General features: G+C 42.7%; 3 protein-coding genes across 6 annotated transcripts in view; 1 reads left to right on the top strand and 2 right to left on the bottom strand.

Moving 5' to 3' along the window:
* Window positions 1-894: 894 nt before the first annotated feature.
* fkbp1b (FK506 binding protein 1B) lies at window positions 895-6,640 on the bottom strand. 2 transcript variants are annotated; one of them, XM_023952985.1, is made up of 5 exons: window positions 6,457-6,623; window positions 5,951-5,998; window positions 1,645-1,757; window positions 1,347-1,500; window positions 895-1,228 (listed from the first exon to the last, which is right to left on the bottom strand). In XM_023952985.1, exons 1-4 carry the CDS (start codon window positions 6,491-6,493, stop codon window positions 1,372-1,374), a joined length of 327 nt encoding a protein of 108 aa, XP_023808753.1. In that variant the 5' UTR covers window positions 6,494-6,623; the 3' UTR covers window positions 895-1,228; window positions 1,347-1,371. The 2 variants fall into 2 exon arrangements, with proteins under 2 accessions (XP_023808753.1, XP_004083389.1); XM_004083341.4 differs by having other exon boundaries at window positions 895-1,500; window positions 6,457-6,640.
* A 137-nt stretch (window positions 6,641-6,777) lies between these two features.
* Window positions 6,778-11,928, top strand: wdcp (WD repeat and coiled coil containing). 2 transcript variants are annotated; one of them, XM_023952983.1, is made up of 4 exons: window positions 6,778-7,011; window positions 8,130-10,065; window positions 10,164-10,284; window positions 11,372-11,928. In XM_023952983.1, exons 2-4 carry the CDS (start codon window positions 8,149-8,151, stop codon window positions 11,563-11,565), a joined length of 2,232 nt encoding a protein of 743 aa, XP_023808751.1. In that variant the 5' UTR covers window positions 6,778-7,011; window positions 8,130-8,148; the 3' UTR covers window positions 11,566-11,928. The 2 variants fall into 2 exon arrangements, with proteins under 2 accessions (XP_023808751.1, XP_023808750.1); XM_023952982.1 differs by having other exon boundaries at window positions 8,127-10,065.
* Window positions 11,929-12,085: 157 nt separating this feature from the next.
* LOC101174149 (major facilitator superfamily domain-containing protein 2B) overlaps window positions 12,086-21,584 on the bottom strand; it is a 31,496-nt gene continuing 21,997 nt past the window's right edge. For both annotated transcript variants that reach the window (XM_011491442.3, XM_011491440.3), the window contains 8 exons: window positions 20,529-20,619; window positions 18,195-18,316; window positions 17,898-17,981; window positions 15,409-15,492; window positions 15,160-15,269; window positions 13,992-14,135; window positions 13,738-13,914; window positions 12,086-12,433 (listed from right to left, as the gene is read on the bottom strand). In XM_011491442.3, the coding sequence (XP_011489744.1) occupies window positions 12,388-12,433; window positions 13,738-13,914; window positions 13,992-14,135; window positions 15,160-15,269; window positions 15,409-15,492; window positions 17,898-17,981; window positions 18,195-18,316; window positions 20,529-20,619 (858 nt within the window). In that variant the 3' untranslated portion in view covers window positions 12,086-12,387. The remainder of the gene's footprint in view (window positions 12,434-13,737; window positions 13,915-13,991; window positions 14,136-15,159; window positions 15,270-15,408; window positions 15,493-17,897; window positions 17,982-18,194; window positions 18,317-20,528; window positions 20,620-21,584) is intronic.

The following is a 21,584-nucleotide window of genomic DNA, read 5'->3' as shown; positions in this document are numbered from 1 at the left end:
CGTCACCGGAAGTAAAGAACTACTTCCGTTTTACAGAAGTTTATTTTTCTAATACATAAAGCTAATTACACATTTGATAAACATTATAAGCATAAGAGGTAGAAAAAGAAATGAGTAAAATCCCTTTCAATAAATGTTTTTAAAGAAACTAAAATATATATATATTGGGTCTTTAATTATATGATAGCAATAAGGCTATTTAGTTTTTTATTTATTTATTTCTTCTAATAGGCAGATCCCTATTTTATTTCTATATTTTATATTTTTCATCTTTATTTTAGCTTTTATTTTATTGTTTTTTATTGTTTGAATTGCCTTTTTTTTAACCTCCAGTGACATCATAGATATGAGTTGATACCATATCATTAGAAATTTGAACAAGAGAAGGTAATTAATGTGCAAAAACAAATAAAGGAAGAACTTTTTATAACTTAGAAAAAAGTATATTGATTCTAAACTGCTGTTTGTGATTAAAGTTCAATAATACTGTGTCTATTAAACTGCCTTCTATTTTCCTTTTACTTTCAAGCAAAAAAATCAAAAACTTAAATAAAATGGTTGATAAATTGCTCAAAAAGGAGTAGGTAGAAGACAAATTGTATTTTTTTTCCCACCACTAAACTTACTATATTATATGCATAGATTATTACATATTATAATTATTCACATAATCACAAAAGAATCAAAGAATAAAAGCTTTAAGGCACCAAAACAACAAAGTCATAATAGTCTATACATTGTCCCATTAGGCTTCTCATTTTCTAAATCTTAATTTCCAAAACCTAAGTTTGTATCGTTTTGATATTTTCCTTCATGTTTTAAGTTATACTTTTGGAGAATATATGTACTGGAAATGCGATTTGATTCATCTTAAAATAAAAACAGGACCCAGACTTCTCAACACAGTACACCCCACTTTTATTTAGGTCATATTGGCTTGAGTGCTGTACAGTATTGGGTTGAAGTTGATCGGGTACACTTGCCGCAAATGTGCATAAAATTTATAAAATAAACTAAAGGTCATTCAGAGCATTCAGCAGGACAACACTTTATCAAAGTGACAATGCAAACAGTTGTGTGTATAATGCCCAGGTAATATACAGAGCAGAGATGTTGTATCTTGAATACATGTCCTCTTCCATTCATCATTTGGTAAGGCAGTTTGTTTCGATTAAGATGAAGAAATCAAAAATGGTGTAAAAGTCTTGGGGTTTCTTTGTAGCAAAATCTATAAGGACAGGATGGCAACAAAGCAGCACAGGACACATGTAAATGCTGAGTTAGAGGACCGTAGAGATCAAAATAAAGGAGGTGGCAACCAGGTGTGGCCCCCTCACTGAAACAACCTTTAGCGTTTTTCTGTTGCAGGCTTCACTCCAGCTTGAGCAGCTCCACGTCAAAAACGAGGGTGGCGTTTGGTGGGATGACCCCGGGATGGCCGGTGGCGCCGTACGCCATATCAGGTGTGCAGGTGATTTTGGCTCTTTGACCGAGGCTCATCTGAGGGCAGGGAATGGGAAAAGAACACAGAGCAATAACTTAGGAGAAGAGGTTCTCAGTTTCCCTGCAAGTGTTGCTATGAAAATACACAAAAAGAGTAAAAACGCCCCAGAAACTTTAGGAATCTAAAGATCAAACTCTTACTTGTGCAACTCCTTCCTCCCAGCCTTTTATGACCTCCATCCGTCCAATCTTGAACTTAAAAGGCTTGTTCCTGTCCCGGGAGGAGTCGAACTTTTTTCCGTTCTGTAACATGCCTGCAAAAATAAACGATAAACACTTTTACTATTTTATTTACCAGATTCTTTGCTGCAAACGCACAGCGAGTTCTTCTGGAGAGGTGTCTTCATCAGTTTCCTTGAATTACTGGGATGAACAAGTCAAATCAGGAAGCACTGGCCTGATTCAGAGCTTTATTTTTAACAGTGAACTAGGCCATTGTCAGGACGCGTCTAGACCACACGGAAAAAAGGAGAAGCACTGCAGGACTCGCCCCTGATAGAAGACGGCAGCGGGTTTTTTAGTTCATTTTTAAGACTATATATTTGATTTTTGTCCTGTTTAGAAGTTAATCAATAAAAGGGAAATAAAAAATAATAATAAAATCCCCCTTCATTTGAAAGCTGTCACACAGTCCTTTATTAAATTCACTGTTAAGCTATTTTCAATGGCAGCTCATAAAGGAATAACTTCCCTGCAAAGGATTTGATCCTTGCAACGATTTCAAACTTGAATGTTTTTAAACATTCAAGATATTTAATCAGGTTTGAACTTCTCGGTGTTTTACACCGTTCCAGGACTGTCTTAAAATCAGAGCTAGGATCCAGAAATTTATTCCAAATTCTTAACAATAGAAAAATTCAATTTAAGCCTCAAAAAACGAATTTTACGCCGTAATTTGGGGTTAGAATGAGTCCTAGTTTAAAATCTGATGAGGATTTATTAGGATGAACCAACTTGTGCAAAGATTTTGTTCACATTTTGTTCTAAAAAGAGTCATTTCCACATATTACACTGTTTTCTCTGTCATCATAATAAACTACAATTAAGTTAATAAACCTCAAACAATACAAACCATTTGCTTAGAAGTAACAAAAAAATACCTACCGTATTATTGGGCTATAGAACATTCAATTCGTATAATTCCATTTTACTTTTCACTTTTTTGAATGCTTGTGTCAAACTCCTCTTTTCTAGATTTTAATATCAGATTATAAATTTTCTTGTAAGGTTAAAATGTATCTGACAACTTTCTAGTGATTTTCCTCTTCAGATTAATGTTCTTTTTCCTATTTTTAGGCTCCGTCTTTTTCAGTGTTATTTATATCAACACTGTTGTTGATATATATTCTTCTTCTTTATTCCTGTTATAAGTCCAAGAACCTCTTGGGCGCATTTATCCCCGATCGTGGAGTCAGAATGATCACGGAAAGTCGGGTTTAGTTCCTGTAAAGACGCTCAAAACCCGCCTCCAAAGCCCCAAATGTTGAACACACAGAGAATCTTCTGCTGGACTGTTGACACAGCAGCAGCAGGAGTCAGACGCTGCACTCAGTCCATTTTTGGTTTGCTAAAAGGAGCATCCCTGCGTGGTTTTGCACAGAAGTTAAATACGGAAAAAAGCCTTCACAGTCCAGGGTCCAGCTCCTTTTTTTTTTCTACTTTCCAGATGCATTTCATTAAATTCCTCAATTCTTTTTTAAAATCAACCAGAAATTGACCAAAAAACTCCATTCTGAGTAGTTAACTTTGTCTTTTTTTATTGCAAATGTAAAAGAAAATATTAGATATCAAACGGTGTTTATGTTTTATAACAAAATATTAAACATGTATAGACTAAATGAAAATGTTAATAACAAAGACATGGTCAAAACAGTGTGAATAAAGTCTAAAAAAGCTTCGTATTTCAAGGAAAATGAGTCGGAACTCTTGTTGCGTTGGTTTTAAACCAAAAATTTCAAAGCAAAATACCTTTTTGAAACTTTCACATTAATATAGAATAATAACTAAACTATTGGGGAGGGGGAGTCATTGCTAAATGGATGAGTTTGGACACCTGGTCTTCTTTAATCTGTACTGGATTATAATCTGCATTCATTAACACAAGTAGCATCATCCTCACATAACAAAGCTCTAACCCCCTTTAGCACATGAAGGAAGTGTTCTAGAGTTCTGCAGAATCGTGGGTGGAAGCCCTAACAAGGCCTTCCCCATCCAGGCTCCCAGACTTCCTCCTCCTCCTCTGAGGATTTGCCGTAGGGCGGGAGCAACGCTTCGCCACGCTGGGTTATTTTTACCTCCTTGTCTACTGTATTCCCTTCTGCTCCTCGTCTGCCAGCAGATTCCCCCCCAGGCATGAGCGTGAAGGAAATGGGATCTAGGGAAAGTCATCTTTCTGCCAGGCTTGTGTGTGATGCTGCGTCTCACAGCTGCAGAAAGCAGGTCCTAATCAGTCTGGATTTAAGGCTAAGTGGGAGAAGAAGTGTTTGGGAAACCACAAAAATAATCCTAGTCTGTCAATAATCCAGAAAAACTAAAATAATCTGAGGCTCATCTAATAATTGTGTAATAAAAAATTTGATTTTGTATCTTATCTGCCAGGCTGCATGGAGAAACCCCCAAAGAGCCTGTTGAGGAGCCCTAATCCCGGTTTGGGGTTTTGCATCAGTTTAACTCTAATCCTGAAGCAGAACCATGCAGCGAACACCAGCGACAGGAAAAGAAACCCGTCAAGTCCTGACATTCGGTGCTTCTATTTCTGGGTCACACATCTAGAGGCCTCAACTTCAGCATGTTTCCTGTTGAACTTCGGAGCGCCGGTCCGCGGCGAGCAGCTTGAGACGGCAGAAGTGCAGCTGTCAGAGCTGCCACTCAGCCAACGCATGCAGACGACGAGCCCAGGAGCTGCGCACAAGTCCTGCAGCAACCCCAAACTATGGGGGGAATCTATCAAATCCAAGAGATTAGGATTAAAGACATTCAAATCCTACAGGATTTCAGTTTAACTGAAGCAAGCTAATGGAGGCCCGCTCATTTCCCAGCATTCCCTGCAGTTTGATGCTTCTATAAATTGGTTTTTTCTAGCTACTGATTTAAAAACTTTTTGCAGAAAATGTGGATATAAATCAGAATACATGCTTGTTTCCATTCCTAATTTATACGAATATGCTTGTTTTGAACAAAAATGTCGTCATGCAAATTTTAAATTCTATGAGTTTTCTGTGTTATATAAAAACTGATCCATTTTTGTGTGCTTGGTTGCTTGTTTTTAATTGAAATTCCCCAACAATGGACCAAAAAGGCGGATGCCCCCGTTCCATCCATCCCAATACGACAACAAACAAAAAGAGCTACACAACTGAAACAACGGTTTTTCCACATCCGATTTCAAACAAGAGATCATTGAATTCTTTAGCTAACCCTTTACTTTCCAATTATTTTTACAGAATATATTTTAACAATTTCTTCAGCCTAATTCTGAATTTTGCTATTATTACCCCTAAAAAAATAAAACAAGAGACCGCTTAAAACAGACCCCTAAAAATACGACCAAAAAAAACTTTTATTTTATGTTTTCCCTTAGAATCAAATAAAAAAATGCACCAAAAAAAAAGTGAAACAGAAAGGCTTAATCCTTTCAGTCCTATAACCGCTGAGACCTTTTCTGACCTGATGTTCACTCTAGTCGATTACTACTCTCAACTCCCAGTCTAGAACAAAAAAAACAAATGATGAAGATCATGTGAATCCTAAAAACAAGGCCCAGAGAGACAAACGGATTAAATGCTGACATAATCTGAGATGTTATAACAGTTTCTTACTGCAGCCGCTCAATCCCAGCTCATTTCTGTGGTCACATCAGCTGATTTTCAAGCCATAAGAAAAAAGTTTTACCGATCCAAATCAGCTCCTAAACATACCAGACATGCAGAAAGCATTTGCATCCCCAAAACAGAAAGTCTTACCTAAATGATCAGATGGTTGACACATGTCCTGCAAACTGGGTTTTGTTTACTTTCAGTCTGACCTAGTTGCCTGCGCTGCCTAACCCTATAGGGGACAGACTATCTATGTCGGATTAGATGCCCTTAAGGTGCAAATGAAACCATTTTTTTAACTATTGTATTGCTAATAAAAATTCTCAACATCTTTTTATGTAAATATGGTAACATTTCGTGAAACCACAGGAGTATTTGACACGCATCCAGTTGCAATTTCCAATGCAGGTGTTTCCAACAGGCGTTACATTTAAATATGTCTAAATAGACCCATGCTGCTGGAAAAGTCTGGACTCATTGTGAGAGCAGACTACAGCGAGGTTGTGCTGCAGATATTATTCTAAGGAGGGCAAAATGAAATCAGATTTCCCTCCTCCAGCGTGGAGACAGGAAGGATGTCTGAATTCAGGATGGCTAGAAGATGAAGAGAGAGAAAAGGAGCAAGCAGTTACCTATGTAATGAACCACGCATGTTTGGCCTTTCTTTGGAAATGTTCGTCCTGTTAAAAGAAAAAAAATAACAAAAGTTATTGTTTGAATGTTTCTGAATTTCAAAGCACAAATCCTGTTTTTAAGCCTTTAGTCAAAATAAAACAATAGGTTTTTTTATATTCTCAGATTGGAACATGTTTTGTGTTTTCAACTAAATAAACTGCTGTTTTAACAGATAACAAAAGGTCTATACATTTTAATGTTGAAAGTGAACATGTGTGCAGAAATGTTGGAAAAAAGAAGCTTTTTGAATAAAGTTTAATCAAATTCTCTCGCTGAGCATTATGGGAGTTGCGATATTTACCCAAAAATGGCTGTAAATAAAGATTTATCTGCAGTATTTTTACTCTGAAATCCTCTTGTGAACTCTGAATCACATTCCTGAGGAACCGCTGAGCCCCAACACCGCCCTCCGCAGCGCTTCCACCCCGCATCAAACCACAACCAAGCGGGCACATTCACTCACCATCGCCGGGGGATATTGTTTCCACGACCACGCCCATAATTTCAAAAGTACAAAAAAAAAAATGTAATAGCAAAACAGGTTGAAAGACTCCTTCTATAGACAGTTACCCGCTTCAAGTCGGGATTTATGGATGGAAACCATGCATTCACAGACCACCGAGCCGCAGCTTCAGGCAGCCGAGTTATTTTTATCGCGAGATTATGAATTGACTACAACTGCTTCACCGTGATTTTAGACATCCGTAAAATACAGTCAATTTTTTTTTAAAGTTTTTTATTATTACTATTATATTTGTATTGGAAACCTACAGCTACACAGTTACCCCCTTTTATGCTTTTTTAAATTTTTATATTTTTATAAGGGAGAGAGAGAGAAAATAAGGCGTACTTTCAACTACATATCCCATGATGCACCAAAACAACATGTGAGTTTTGTTACCGGGTCATTCCCATAAGAACGACACATTTTTATGAGGGAAACTCAGAGAAGATGATGGGAATTAAACTTTTTAGTTATATTCCGGGTTTGTTGGTGCAGCTGAGATGATATTTTAAGGTAAGAAATCGCGGAAATTCTATCTTTTTAATGTTTCTTCCCCCCGTTAGTAGCTTGTGTTAGCTAGCCTAATGTCTTCTGTTCATAAAATTTATTTAACAAAAACTTAATATAGTAGTATTTACTGTAGTATAAACTGTTTTTTTAATACATTTCCTTTGTATTTCCCTAATTTGAAGTACCTCCCTTTTTTTATTTTTATTTTATTTTATTTTATTTTTTTGTAGCTTAGAAGTAAAGAAAATATATTTGGTTAGGGTGACCCCTTAGCAAAAGTTCATTCATAAGTACTAAAAGTATACTCAGGCAATACTAAGTGAGGCAGTACACTTGAAGTTTAATTTTATATACTACATTGTAAACTTAAAATATTTCAATTTAGACTGAAGACCTTATGTCACAATAGCTAAAAGTAGTAAACTTAAAGTTCACCTTTTAATTTTTATATTTTAATAATACTTGATAGAACGTGTAGTATAGTATACTTCCAACACTACACGTATGTAGTCAACAGAATACTTGCTATACCTCTATGATACTCAAGTATACTTACTAAATGAACTTCAAGTGTACTACTTTTAAGGGATGACCTGGCTAAACGTAGTACACTTGAATTTTACTTCATTGGTATTCTTGGGTATAAACACTTGAATTTTACTTAAACATTGCATATAGACTATGTACATGTGATATACTTATTACACTACGTGTACACAGATAGTACACTTGCTATGATTATACTCACGTGTACTTAGTCAAATAAACTTCAAGTGTGGCACTTTTGTTTTGCTGAGGGACGACCTAAAGTCTTGATGGCTAAAAGTGGTAAATGCCGCCTTGACCCACTCAACAAAAAGGTAATGCCATCAGTTCCTAATTGTGTTTTGTTAAGGTCATCCGGCATAAGCAGCTATAGGTGTTCGTCACCACAGCCTCAGCTCAGGCGGGGGGGGGGATTAAAGCAGGTACTTGGAAGGAGACGCAGGAGAGGCTTTTACTGTTCTTAATCTGCATAGCCGCTCGTGTGCGAACCCACTTTGGATGGGATCAGATGCGGGTTTCTGTCATCAATGCATGCTTTTTCAGACACGTCTTTTGTCTTTTGTTCACTGAAGTAGCGTCTGCACCCCTGCCGGGATGGATCTTGGGAAGGCAAAGCTGCTCAGGACCGGTCTCAACACTCTGCACCAAGCCATCCACCCCGTGCACGGAATCGCATGGACAGACGGCAAGCAGGTCTGCCTGACGGCGCTGTACTTCGTCAACGGTGAGGTGAAGTTTGGCGACACCAACGTTATCGGGCAGTTTGAGCACGTCTTCGGGCTGTTCTGGGGCCCCCTCTGCTGCTCGGACTCCCCCGCGCTGTTGGCCGTGCAGCACAAGAAGCACATTACAGTGTGGCAGCTGCAGCTCAGTGCCCTTGAGCAGAACAAGCTGCTGTGCACACAGACCTGCGAGATGAGCGAACCTTTCCCTCTGCTGTCCCAGGGCTGCGTCTGGCATCCCAAACTGGACATTCTGGCCGTTCTGACCAAGAAAGACGCTTCGGTTTTGTTTTCGGTGCGGGTGGACAACAGGCGGATCAAAGCGGACGTCAGAGGCGGCGGACTCATTCACTGCGCTTGCTGGACCAAGGACGGGACGCGGCTGGTGGTGGCCATCGGCAGTGCTCTGCATTCCTACATTTGGAATGACATCCAGAAGAGTCTGGCGGCGTGCTCCTTTTGCCCCGTCTTTGACATTGGGGGCTACATCTGTGCGATTGAAGCCACAGGAGAGGCTCAGGTGGCAGTGGCCACAGAGCTGCCTCTTGATAAAATATGTGGGTTCAATGCCGGAATAGCTTTTGACCTGCCCACTGATGCAGAGCCCCTGCAGAGCCAGGGCTCACATGTGCTCATGTCCGACGACGACGGCGTTTTGGACTCTCGGAGGAGATCTTTTGAGTCGGAGAGATCCTACATCCCCAGTTCGAGCGCCCTGGACCTCACCCACCTCCTGGCGAGGCACCGTCGATCTGACCCCAGCCCGCTCATCCACCTGCGTCGCCGGGACACCGTGACCGGCTCTGGTCAGGACTGCTCCCACCTCGTACTGGTGACCTTCGAGCGAAAGGTCACCACCACGCGCAAAGTCAGCATTCCCGGCATCTTGGTCCCCGACATCGTTGCTTTCGATCCGCGCGCCTCCACCGTGGCGGTGGCGTCCAACAGCTGCAACATGGTGCTGGTGTACTCCATCACTGCCTCTGCCATGCCCAACATCCAGCAGATCTCCCTGCAGCAAAACGACCGGCCCAAAGGGGTCTGCTTCCTCAGCGACAAGGTGCTGCTGCTGATGGTGGGCAGGCAGAAGTCCAACGATCCCGCTTTTCTCCCGTCCTCCAATACCGATAAATACATCCTTCGTATTATTGCAAAAGAGTTGATGAACGAAGGAGGGAGGGCCATGACGCCGTCCTCCCCCGCTCACAACAACGAGCCTTCCTCTAATTTCTGCGCAGGGATTAGGAGACACTCGGAGCACCTGCCAAAGGATGACAGGGAGCGTCCGGGGATAAAGGACTTGGTGTTACCAGGAAGGGGGGTAGTTTGTTCACCGGGCAACAGGCGCAGGCTGGTGGAGGAGGTGAGGAGCAGCGAGGCCAGCCCCGTCACCAGCTCCGTGGACTTTTCCGACCGCCCAGACAGAGCCCCGTCCAGCGCCTCCTTCGCTGTGGACAGTTTTGACATGGACCCCGTCAACCACATGGCCAGCCTGGCTGTGGCCGGCCAGGCCAGCAGAGACTCCAGCCGGGCCAGCTCTCCTCGCTTCGAGCCGCCCGACAAGAGACAGACGGAACCGGCTCCGCCCCTGCCCGAGAAGGCGGCGGCGAACCCGGCCAGGGAGCGCGGGCTGGACCAGCTGGTTCTCAACATGGAGAGGCTTTTTACACGCTTTGCAGATGTGCAGCAGTGCCTGACGGATATCAGAGATTCCACGCAGAATGGAAAGAAGAGCCCGAGCGTCTACCCCGGCGCCAACGAACCCCCGTATCTCAACGTTACGTGTCAGGTACCGTCCGACAGAACCGCTGTTCGTCTGCTTCACCCGTCTGCGCAGACAAGCGTAGGAGCGTGCTCTCTCTGACCGCCGTCTGTGCTCTCCTGCAGAAGCAGCTCTCAGAAAACGTGTTCATCGACGAGAGGCGGCCCGTGCTGCTGTGCGACGGGAAGCTGAGCCTGCGCGTCCTCCAGGACCTTTTCAACCTGGCTGTGGTGGAGATGATGTATGGTACGTGCAGAAAGCCCCCCCCCCCCCCCCCCCCCCCCCCCCCCGCGTGTGGTCGTGTCGTGGCTGTCGGTGTTCTCGTAGAAACTCCCTTCTTTGGGTCTATTTTCAGGAAGCTCGTAAAGCAATCGGTGGCGAAGCGCCATTGTTTTGTCTCTCATTCGGTCCCGGACTACACAAACGAATTCGGTTTTTCACAAAAAACTCACCAAAAGTTGCACGAAAATGGAGAAAAAAACAACAACGCTGTCCCCCAAAAATGATGACGTCACAGCGTGAGAAACCGATTAAAAAAAGGAAATAAAAAATGTTAAAACCCCAAAAGTTACAATACACATGTTGGGAAAACCCAAAGGAAGATTTTAAATTATTATGGGATGGCCAGAGGACCTGCACTTTGGTGGTCATTTTGTGCCAAAGTGTGAAATTTGCAGATTGTGTTTACATTATCACCTTCTAACTTCTGGAGCATAAATGGGGGGGGGGGCTTAAAGTTTGTAGATTTTGAACAGCGTTAGCATGACGGGCTCGTAAAAATATGTTTCGCCTATTGCTCGCGCATTTCCCCCCGGAATATTGTTAAAATGTAACGCACGAATCGTTGGCTCAAGCTGAGCAAAATGATGCAACATCACGCATCTAGGAACATATTAAAAATATGGGCGGGGTTAACAAAAAAAAAAAAAAAAAACCTCCATTGGCGAGGAAATCCAAAAATTTACTTTGGCCGATTCTTCTAAAAATTACGTCGACCCAAGAATGAAATGGTTGCTATGGAGATAAAATGACAGAAAAGCCGTCATTTAAAAAAAAAAAAAAGCGGGCAGAGGGGTAGAGCGAGGGGCGTGTAGACGCCACTCTGCCGTTAGGACTAATAACTTGTCTTCAGCGGCGTGCCGAGGCTTGGTTCTCCCATTAGGGGTTAAAATTGGAAGTGCTCAAGAGCCTAGAGGCCAGATTACAAGGTTTAAAATACAAGCAGCTTATCACTCTTAACAAGCGTAGTGTTTTGACAGTAGACACTCCCCCCTGCTGCCATTCCTTCCTTATATGGTGTTTTATCAAAGAGATAATGGTGTGTTTTCTGCAGGTCCGCTGTGGGTTGTCCTGGTGGCCGATGCAGATGGCTTTGTGCCTCTGACGTTCAAACCCAAAGATGAACTGACGGTGAGAAACGGGAAGAGAAAAGCAGCTCTGCGACCTCCGGGGAGTCCGGAGAACTCGTGCCCCTCCAGTCCCGCGCCCCACCAAAGCCCCGCCGCAGCCTCAGAGATCTCCACGTAGGGAGCCGCCACTCAGAACTCCGCCAAGAACTTTGAAGCCCCAAATAATCAGGAGACGAGCCCCCTTTTTCAGGTGGAAGCTTCACATGTTGTTGCTTGGGACTAAAGGAAAGAACAGTGTTTTTATGAAAAATGTCATGCAGTAAATTTGCCCTTAACAAAAACCAGAACACGTTTCATGAATGTTTTTTTTTTTTTTTTTTAAATCTATCAAATGTTCTTGTGTTCTGACTGGATAGAGGTCAGTCACTGCACCACAGCAGTTTCTTACAAAAACACCCGGTTTTGTATTTTTAGGATTTTACGTTGAAGCTAAATGTCATATTTTACTGTCGTTTGATAATAAAATCTAAGAAATGAATAAGAAAAGAGGTTGGTGTCACTTTTGACCACAAGAGGGGGCAACACTCAACAGAAATCTGGTGTTTCGGTCATGCCCTTGTAGAAAGAAATTCTGAGAATGAAACTTGCATAACTGTTTCTGCTGTGTGTAGTGCGTGTTCAAAGAAGCGCCACACAGATTTTTTTTTTTTTTTAATGCCGCTCAGGTCTCTACGACGTTTATTCATCTCATACCAAGAAGCTCTTGGAAAAACAAATAAATTAATGTGTTGTAGAGGTAAGCACAGCAAATACCAATGCACCTTCATTCATTTAAATTAGCTGATCTTATAGGTTCGTATTTCCAAGATGACTATACAGTACATGTGAAAATTAAACAAAAACGTTTACATTAAATCTGTTGATTTCAGTGTAATATACACTAAGGAACAACCTTCCAGTGGCAACACTGGAATCCGTGGCGTTGTGCATTTGCTCCAGCTCACGCCAGATTCAAATCCTCCACCATTGTTCTGGAGCTTTGCTTCCTGTGAGAAACACCGGTATTAGTGATGGCCTACATTCAAAACAGGAGGTTTTCTTCACACCGTCACCACTTTACATACAGGTCTTGACAAATGCCATACGTAAAGCAGCGTTCCAAAGGGCTTTGTTAATTGTTTTTAGTTGTAGCGTTCAGTGAAACGTAGGTATTCAAACCTTTGGCGGGTCAAAGAAACTTGAATTTGATTGGATGAAGAGCAGATGATGTCATAAATAATATTGCTTCCAAACTGTTCTCCACTAGAAAAGACCTGGAGCCATCGCAAATCCTCACAACTCAATTTTTTTTACACTAGGGAGACACTGGTCAAGCATGGTGGTGGTAGCAACATAATGTGGGGCTGCTTAGTCACATCTGCCCCCACAGGTGGATGCGGGCTACAAAAAATGGGCAAACCTTTACGGGGGACCCATGTGACCTGCACGAATCAGCGTAGAGCAGAATTGTTGATGCACATTTTTTCTGCTGGGGGTGACAAGTCGTAGCGAACACTTAAACAAACACAAGAGTAAAGTAGCCAAGACTACGGATAATTCATGTTTTTTAACCTAAAATCCTCCAGACTATGCAAGAAGTACGTTAGGGCTGTTCATGTGACACATGCCTGCAGCCTGATTGTCACAATTAAGGAAATTAGACAATCAAAGTGTAGTTTGTGTGGTCATCTTACAGCCACTATGTTATCACGTGTAGGAAGGGGCCAGTAGCTTACTAACAACTGTTATCCTAACAAATACCTGACGATACGGTTTCCACACGTAGGACAATGGTACGTTCCATTTTCATGATATTTCTAGAAAGGGCTGTACAATCCTCAAGGTGAACTGCAAGACACGCCTGTGCTCTCCTTAAGATGCTGCCGCTCTTCTCTACGACCCTCCCTGACGGGACGACCCAAAAACCAGCAGCAGGTGACTGAAGCTGCAGATTTTATTGAGAGGGCTCCAGATCTCATAGTGGGATAGAAGCTAACATTTCCATGGATCCATGGGTGGAGGCTCCGACAGGAAAGGTGGGATTTGGTGCGCTGCTCCCATGGAAACGGGAATCTGAGTTCGGTTTGAATATTTATGCGAATAAGCCAGAATTAACAAAACACCTCCTTGACATTCTCATCTGTTCCTGAAGCATTTACATTTTCTACCACTTTAAACCACTACACCAGTATTTTACAAAGGCTTACAATGTCCTCCAGAGTTAGAGAAGATGTTAGATTGTGATGTTAGTCCAGCAGAGTCGAAGGATTAAAGTTTTTCCCGCAGATGCCGATTAATGATTTCTACACACCGTAGCTCCTCCAGGCAGAGTTTGTTCCTGCGCCTTACGTCTTCGCTGATGGGATACAGGAGGAGGATCAGTAACCCTACGATGATGAAGGCCACCGGCGTGGCACCCATCAGCAGCTTCAGGGTGTACACCACCGGCGCGGGCTGCTTGCAAGCACCCGTGTCATAACCAGCAAACCTGCAACGGAGAACCAAAAAGTTGCTTCGTGAAGACGCCGATCCAGAAAGCCACAGATGCTGGCGATATGGACTCACTCCAAACAGAGGGTGGACACCCCCAAAGAGATGCCAGCCGCAAACTTGGTGAAGAAGACGTAGAATGAGTAGAAAATGGCTTCGTGGCCTTTGCAGTAGGGGTTGGCCAGTCGGAAATCGTCCACCACGTCTGGCAACATGGACCTGAACGGAAGCCACAAAGTACACAGTCATGAAGATGCCATTGGAGTTTCAGAAGTCCTGTGTGTGGGGGTTCCCCCAACCAAGCATGAAACCAAAGCTCTTCTAGTGGACTGGCAACCTGTTCTGGGTGAACGCCGCCTTTGCCCAACGGTAGCTGGGCAATCCTGTCACTGGATGGAAAACGTGTGTTGTAGGTAAATTGGTGTCTAAAATTGGTGTGAATGCAAGTGTGTGGCCCTGGTACAGGCGGGCACCCCTGATCAGGGTGTACCTCACCTTTGCCCAACAGTAGCTGGGATAAGCTCCGGCAACCCTGTGACCCCCCCAAATGGGATTCAGCGGGTACTCCAAATGCAATTTTTTCATGTACACAGAAATGAAAGAAACACTCCTATATTAGTTTCTGGTCCTGATATCTATTCCAAATAATCTGCCTAATTCATCGCGTGAGCGTGTCCTTAACTGTGGCGGATCCTGAAATAAAGTGAGATGTTCTCTGAATTTCTCTGTAGACTCTTAGGTAAACATGAGACAAAACCCACACCTTTCATACATCCGTCCGTCCAAAGTACAGATGTTAGACTGTCTCATTCCTCCTTCATGCTCTGTATTTGAATTCTCTCAGAGCCCCTAAAGATGTCTGCAGATTGAACTGGACCGAAAACTTCAGGACTAATAGTATGATTAGATGATGACCAGCGGGTGGAACCACCAGCCCGGCCCACAGACAGGATATGAAGGCGGCCCCTTCCAAAATAAACGCGCCCCTGTGGAAGGCTGTGGTTTGGGTTCAAAGGGAAGGGGACGAGAGACCAGTGGAGAGCCAGGATTACCATGGCAACCACTGTAAAAAACAGATGTAAAGATTTCTGCTGCGACACCTCTCATTATTCAAAATGCATTGACTTTCATGTCAGGGTCTGGCTTGACGGCTGCACCAAACCACCACTGACAGAACTGATTAAACCGTCTCAGGGTTGAGGCTTCGGACATGAGAGCGGATGAGAGAAATGGGATTTCTCACCATGGCAGCAGCAATGAAGCAGCCACACTGAGGCCGGAGGAGACAGCAACAACGTAGGCCACCACCACGTTTGGGATGAACACCAGCATCATGGTGAAGGGCATGATCCACTGAAAAGAAAAACAAAAAAAATAGGCTAAAACGTCAAATTCTGTCTCAATAATGTGATAATTGTGACTTCAGCCATGAGGAGGCAGAAAAACACACATTCAGAGTGAAAATCTGCCAAAACAGAGATGAAATGCTCACTGTAATGCCACAAAAAGCCGCTGTCTTCTTTCCAAATCTCTCCAGAAACCACTGCCACAGCGGGATGCTTACCACTGCAGAAACCTGTGAGGTGCAACACACTTTATTCACGACCGCAGCGGCTTTAAACTGACACAACAAATTAAATAGGTGTGAAAGATAAAAATAAAAAAGTAAAAATGAAAACTGTTGATTGCCCCCTCCCCAAACCCTCGTCACTGCTGAGCAGCTGCTGCACAGCGATCACTACCCGCTTTGCTTCTGCCTCGCTGGTTGGAAATAAAATCCTTTTTTCAAGATGGTGGCTTTTCTGTTGTTCTATCTCCATAGCAACCGTTTCATTTGTTGGTCATTTGGGGGTGACAAACAGGTCTTTGTAACTTTTAGAAGAATCGGCAGAAGTACCTTTTTGGATTTCCTTGGCAACTGAGGTTTTTTATTAACCACGGCCACATTCACAATGTGTTCATATTGTATGTTGTTTGTTCAGCTTAAGTGAAAGATTGTTACATTTTCGCAATCTACTTCTCTTTCGGCTTTTCCCATCAGGGGTCGCCACAGCGAATCATCCTTTTCCACCTCACTCTATCATGAACATCTTCTACCCTAACGTTAGCCAACTTCATGTCCTCTGTTAAGACATCCATATATCTCCTCTTTGGCCGTCCTCTTGCCCTCCGGCCAGGCAGCTCCATCTCCAACATCCTTCTACCAATATATCCACTATCCCTCCTCTGAACATGTCCAAACCATCTCAGTCTGGCTTCTCTGACTTTGTCGCCAACACAGGCAACATGAGCCGTCCCTCTGATGTACTCGTTCCTTATCCTGTCTAACCTGGTCACTCCTAAGGAGAACCTCAACATCTTCATCTCTGCTACCTCCATCTCAGCCTCTTGTCTCTGTCTCACTGCTACCGTCTCTAACCCATAGAGCAGAGCTGGTCTCACCACTGTCTTGTACACCTTTCCTTTGAGTCTTGCTGGCACTCTTCTGTCACACAACACTCCTGACACTTTCCTCCAACCGCTCCAACCTGCCTGCACTCGCCTCTTCACCTCTTTTCCACAATCCCCATCACACTGAACTGTTGACCCCAAGTACTTAAACTCCTGCACCTTCTTCACCTCAGCCCCCTGTAACCTAACGCTTCTACCTTGATCCCTCTCGTTCAGACACATGTATTCTGTCTTACTACGACTGACCTTCATACCTCTTCTTTCCAGAGCAAACCTCCACCTCTCTAGCTGTTCCTCCACCTGCTCTCTACTCTCACTGCAAATTACGATGTCATCCGCAAACATCATTGTCCAGGGAGATTCCTGTCTTACCTCGTCTGTCAGCCTGTCCATCAGCATTGCAAACAAAAAAGGACTCAAAGCTGATCCTTGGTGTAGTCCCACCTCCACCTTGAACTCCTCTGTCTGACCTACAGCACATCTCACCACCGTCATACTTCTCTCATACATGTCCTGAACTACTCTGACATACTTCTCTGCCACTCCAGACGACCTCATACAGTACCACAGCTCCTCCCTTGGCACCCTGTCATACGCCTTCTCTAAATCTACGAACACACAATGCAGCTCCTTCTGACCTTCTCTGTACTTTTCCATCAACATTCTCAAAGCAAAAATGGCATCAGTGGTGCTCTTACGGGGCATGAAACCATACTGCTGCTCACAAATCTCCACCTTCTTCCTAAGCCTGGCTTCCACTACTCTTTCCCACAGCTTCATTGTGTGGCTCATCAACTTTATTCCTCTATAGTTGCTGCAGTTCTGCGTGTCACCCTTGTTCTTAAAGATCGGAACCAGAACGCTTCTCCTCCATTCCTCAGGCATCTTCTCACTCTCTAAAATCCTATTGAACAACCTTGTTAGAAATTCCACTGCTGTCTCTCCTAAGCACTTCCATACCTCCACAGGAACGTCATCAGGACCAACGGCCTTTCCGCTCTTCATCCTTTTCAGAGCCTTCCTAACCTCATCCTTTCCAATGTTACATTGGAAAGGATGAGGTTTCCAATGTTACAGCTTTCCAATGTTACATTTTCGCAATATTAAAGTAAAAAATGTGCGAGAAAACGCACTTTTGTGAGCTCGCCACGCAAAATTTAAAACCAAAATGTTTTTCCCCTAGTAGCTTTCCAATGCAGCTCATTGGGAGGCGATGGATCTAAATCCCTAGGAGCAGGTGACTTTGTAAAAAAATTCAAGAAGGCGGCCTCTTCCCAGGGTCAAAGGTCAACAAAACGTTGGTTGTCAGCGTTGGCGGGAAATTTTGTGGGGGCATGGGGGGGGCATTAAAGTTCATTTTTTCACCGGGTCACAGGCGTGTGAACATTTTAGCCAGTTATTTAGTATGCAGGGGGGCACAGTAAGAAGGGGAATAGCGAAAACAATCTGGTCCTTGCAGTCCATTTTTAAGTTTTCTTTTCTAATCTGCTGTAAATGAAACCATTTGATTGACAGATGATGATGACCCACAAGGATTGTCAGCACGATGTTCTGGAAGTGGTCTTTCAGGTCGGCGGCGTAGGTGCAGAAGAGGACGAAGTTGCTTTGGATCAGCTGCAGAAACGAGAGAGAACCCATTCAGAGATGCAGACAGATCAGAACGCCGGCCTTTTTTACCAGAGATGACGCCCAACACCACCAGGCATGGAAACGGGCGAAACCACGGCAGCAGCCCAAAGCAAAAGGGCCAGATCTTCCTCCATCACCACACTGCAGATCACCCAGCTTTCCTTTTGCATTGACCTCAGATCTGCTTCTATAACGCACCTGAACCGCAACAGTGATGAAGAGGAAGGCAGCAGTCAGGGTGAAGTACGGCCCGTGCCTCATCACCAGGACGAAAGCTTGCCGGAAAGGGATTTGTTTCTCCGTCTTTGGGGCGTATGGATCTGAAATGTGGAAAAAAAAAAGGCATGAGGCGTGTCAGATGTCGGATGGTGAAAGGGATAGATTTTCTCTCCGGCTCCGCTGGAATCGCCTCGGCACGCAGTTAATGTTTGATCCTTTTAGAGGCATCCGTTAACCGTACAACGGTTCAGAGAAAACATGATATCAGGCAATGTGTCGGTCTATTTGAGAAGCACAGAGGAAAACATGTTGTCAGGTTGTTGTTTTTTTTTTAATGCTGGTCGAAACACAATCACCTTACGGGAAATCTTGTCAAATACAGAAAAAAAAATAGTCATAAATCTAACAATATTGTGAAGCTGCCATGTAAGAAATAAAGTAAAAATAAATGTTGGAAATTCAATTATAGTAGTAAAATAATGTCTCAGTAAGTTTATCACATTTAAAATGAAAAACTAGGCTTTGTAAAAAAGTAAATAAAAAAAGTAAATGTAGCTTTTTTGTGTATTTCTAATTGACTTTTGTTGCAAAATGTTCTTAACAAATATAAAGAAACTTAAAACTCCCCCCCTGCATTGAACTTTACGATGAGTCTGAGCTCTGAGGGATCAAAATATGTGATTCTTAAGCGAAATAAAAGCTTTTTTTTTTGTATAGCTGCAGGCATGACAGAGAAAACATAATGATGTCACGTGGTCCGGGGACAATCTATAGAACACGGGGGGATTATTTCTGATGATGACTTTAATGCTGATTGGGATGAAGGCTTTACAGAAACATGTGCTTCACTTAGTCGATGCCAAAATGACAGCAGCTTAGCCTGCAAGCGTGTGCTGCTCCCAAATGAATAAAAAGAAAAAATATAGTCATCCTTTCTATTTTTTTGTTAAAAGTCAGTTTCAAATCAACAACGTAGTCAAACAATGAAAAATGATTGTTGTGAAGCTGCAAATGCACAACAAAAATACAAAGTCTAACCAGTATTTTTGTCAAATTTCTCTTTTTTGAGGTCAAATGAACTTTATTTGAAACAATGCGACTCGTTTTGAGACGATATATCTTAAATTAAGTTATTAAAGCAGTAGATTATTTTAGTCTTATTACTATCTCCGTGTTGTTTTTAGCTTGCATGAAATTTTTCACCAAAGTTTTTTTCGTAAATTTTAACTTTTCTTGTTTCAGAAAACAGATTTTCTTGATTTAGGGAAACTTTCGAAAAATTGAAAGTAAACATGCAGTTGTATATAATTTTTAAGGCCTTTCAAACTATAAAATTCTTGTCTTACTGTCTTATTTAAGATTTTTTTTTTTTTAAATAAGCTGGACTCATGTAACAGGATATTTTTGGTGGCAAATGCCCCCAACGCATTCCAGGATTTTGTCTGAAAAGGGCAGGACTTCCTTTTTCTCTAATAAAAAACAAAGCTTATACTAGCTCCACCAGCAGATTTTTCACTTATAACTAGAGAAAGTCATCTTGGTGCCTTAGATCAGGTGATCAGCTGCTCCTGGAGGTACCGAGGCGAGCCTTCGGCAAGCATCCTCACAGTCCATTTTTAAAAAACGTCTCAGTTTTTTATCGCCACGTTTTTGACTCTCTGTTTTTTAGTGTTTTGCTTTTGCCTTTTATCTTATCATTTCTACCAATTCTATTAAACTCTTAGTGTTGTTTTTGTTGTTTCTGAATTTTTCATGTGCAGCATCTTGTTTAACTGCTGTCATTTTAAGGCCGCCGTATTAATAAATAATAATAATTAAATCAATAATAAATAACTCTTTTTTTAAGTCCCACTCTGATTATCTATTTTCAAAGCATTCTTGTTATCTTTTAATTACGATTGTGTCGTTTTTAGCCCAAATGTAAGAAATCTGTCTTTTTCTGAGAGCTCTCTGTTTACATGCCTCACAGCCCCCATTCTAACATTTCCACTGCAGCAAAAACAGCGAGCAATACCAGTCATCTGCAAATTAGAATGTAGGATGTTTTCTACGTCACAAAAACGTCATTTTTCCTTCTTGTTTTCTTTATGTATGTCCTCCATCATCAAAAAATGCCTAAATTAAACTTTAAAAACACCCAAATCCCCATTTTTATCGGAGTGGGTCTTTAACCTTTTATTTTGTAGAAGGAGCCATATTGTTTTGCTGACTAAATCTCAAATGGAATGGAAAATTTGGGAATTTTTTTTTGGGTTTTCCTAAAGCAGGAAAAAGATCAGAATTCATTAAAATTCAGAAGAAGTAAGATCTCACCGTCTCTCTCTTTGACACCCAGGAACATCACAAAGGTGCAGATGAGGAAGACTCCTCCAATCACACCCGCCGCTATCATGTACAGCTCCTTCTGCAGAGACGAAGAACAAAGATGCAGAGTGGCCTACATCCATCCATCTCCTCCCACGGAGGCAGCACAGCCCAGTCTGGTTCCACAATCTTTAATTCATTGTGTTCTCAAAGCCCCGAAAAGTTCACACTCTCACTTTCAACTTGTTAGGAATCTCTATTCTGCAGACAAACTGCAGCTCTGCCCACTGTTCTAATATATGTTCATAACTGCTTTTAGAAGCGGCACGCCGAAGCACAAACAAGAAGAAAAAAACCACAAGTATATGTAAAAAAATCTGATTTCGTTTTTCGGTGCTGGACAGGAAGTGCTCTGCCTTAAACAGTTTGTGTTTGTTTGCTATTTTCCGAAGCGGTTCAGCCCAGAGCTTCATTATTATTTGAGCACATCAATCGCTCGGCCTTTCCCAGGGTAGACTGAGTTTACCGAGACACCACACCGGCCTCGCCGTCGACCGCGGGGGGAATTTAGGAAGGAGCTGCGGAGGGTTTGGTGACGGGGTTCACCCAGAATCCACCGTCTGAAGTCCACATAGCTGCGGTGCGGCCCAGATCCACGCTGCAGGACGCTTTCGTCCTCAGCCTCACAGCAGCGGTGGCGTTTTATTTATTTTTTATTTTTTTTCACGGCTCTGCAAACTGACGTGTGGACGTGAATGTTTATTTTCCCTTCAGGCAGTAGCCACCTCCAAGCCAAAACGCTGCAAATCTTCCAGAAGTTCAGGCTGGGATATAAATAAGCCTAATGACTTGCGGACTGCAGAGACCCCTCTTTGTTTTGGGGCCACTTTTTGGAGCCTGATCTAAGAGAAGAACCCCCCCACCCCCCTTGTGGTTATAAATTGGGAGCAGACTCAGGGTTCAGATGATAAACAGCAGCCTCTCCTTTCAATCCCAACGACATTTACACGCTTTTTTAAACTCCAACCCTCTAGAGTGCCACCAAATATGGAATCACTTTAACAA

The sequence above is a fragment of the Oryzias latipes genome, chromosome 24, assembly GCF_002234675.1.
Source record: "Oryzias latipes chromosome 24, ASM223467v1".
NCBI classification, from domain to species: Eukaryota; Metazoa; Chordata; class Actinopteri; order Beloniformes; family Adrianichthyidae; genus Oryzias; species Oryzias latipes.
This window is presented reverse-complemented; position numbering and strand designations above follow the sequence as displayed.

Coding starts and splice junctions, on each gene's coding strand:
- fkbp1b (XM_004083341.4), bottom strand. CDS start 6,493: ATGGGCGTGGTCGTGGAAACAATATCCCCCGGCGATG. Junction 1,758..5,950: donor ATGCGTGGTTCATTACATAG/GTAACTGCTTGC, acceptor TTATTTTTGCAG/GCATGTTACAGAACGGAAAA. Junction 1,501..1,644: donor GGGAGGAAGGAGTTGCACAA/GTAAGAGTTTGA, acceptor CCCTGCCCTCAG/ATGAGCCTCGGTCAAAGAGC.
- wdcp (XM_023952983.1), top strand. CDS start 8,149: ATGGATCTTGGGAAGGCAAAGCTGCTCAGGACCGGTCTCAACACTCTG. Junction 10,066..10,163: donor ATCTCAACGTTACGTGTCAG/GTACCGTCCGAC, acceptor GCTCTCCTGCAG/AAGCAGCTCTCAGAAAACGT. Junction 10,285..11,371: donor TGTGGTGGAGATGATGTATG/GTACGTGCAGAA, acceptor TGTTTTCTGCAG/GTCCGCTGTGGGTTGTCCTG.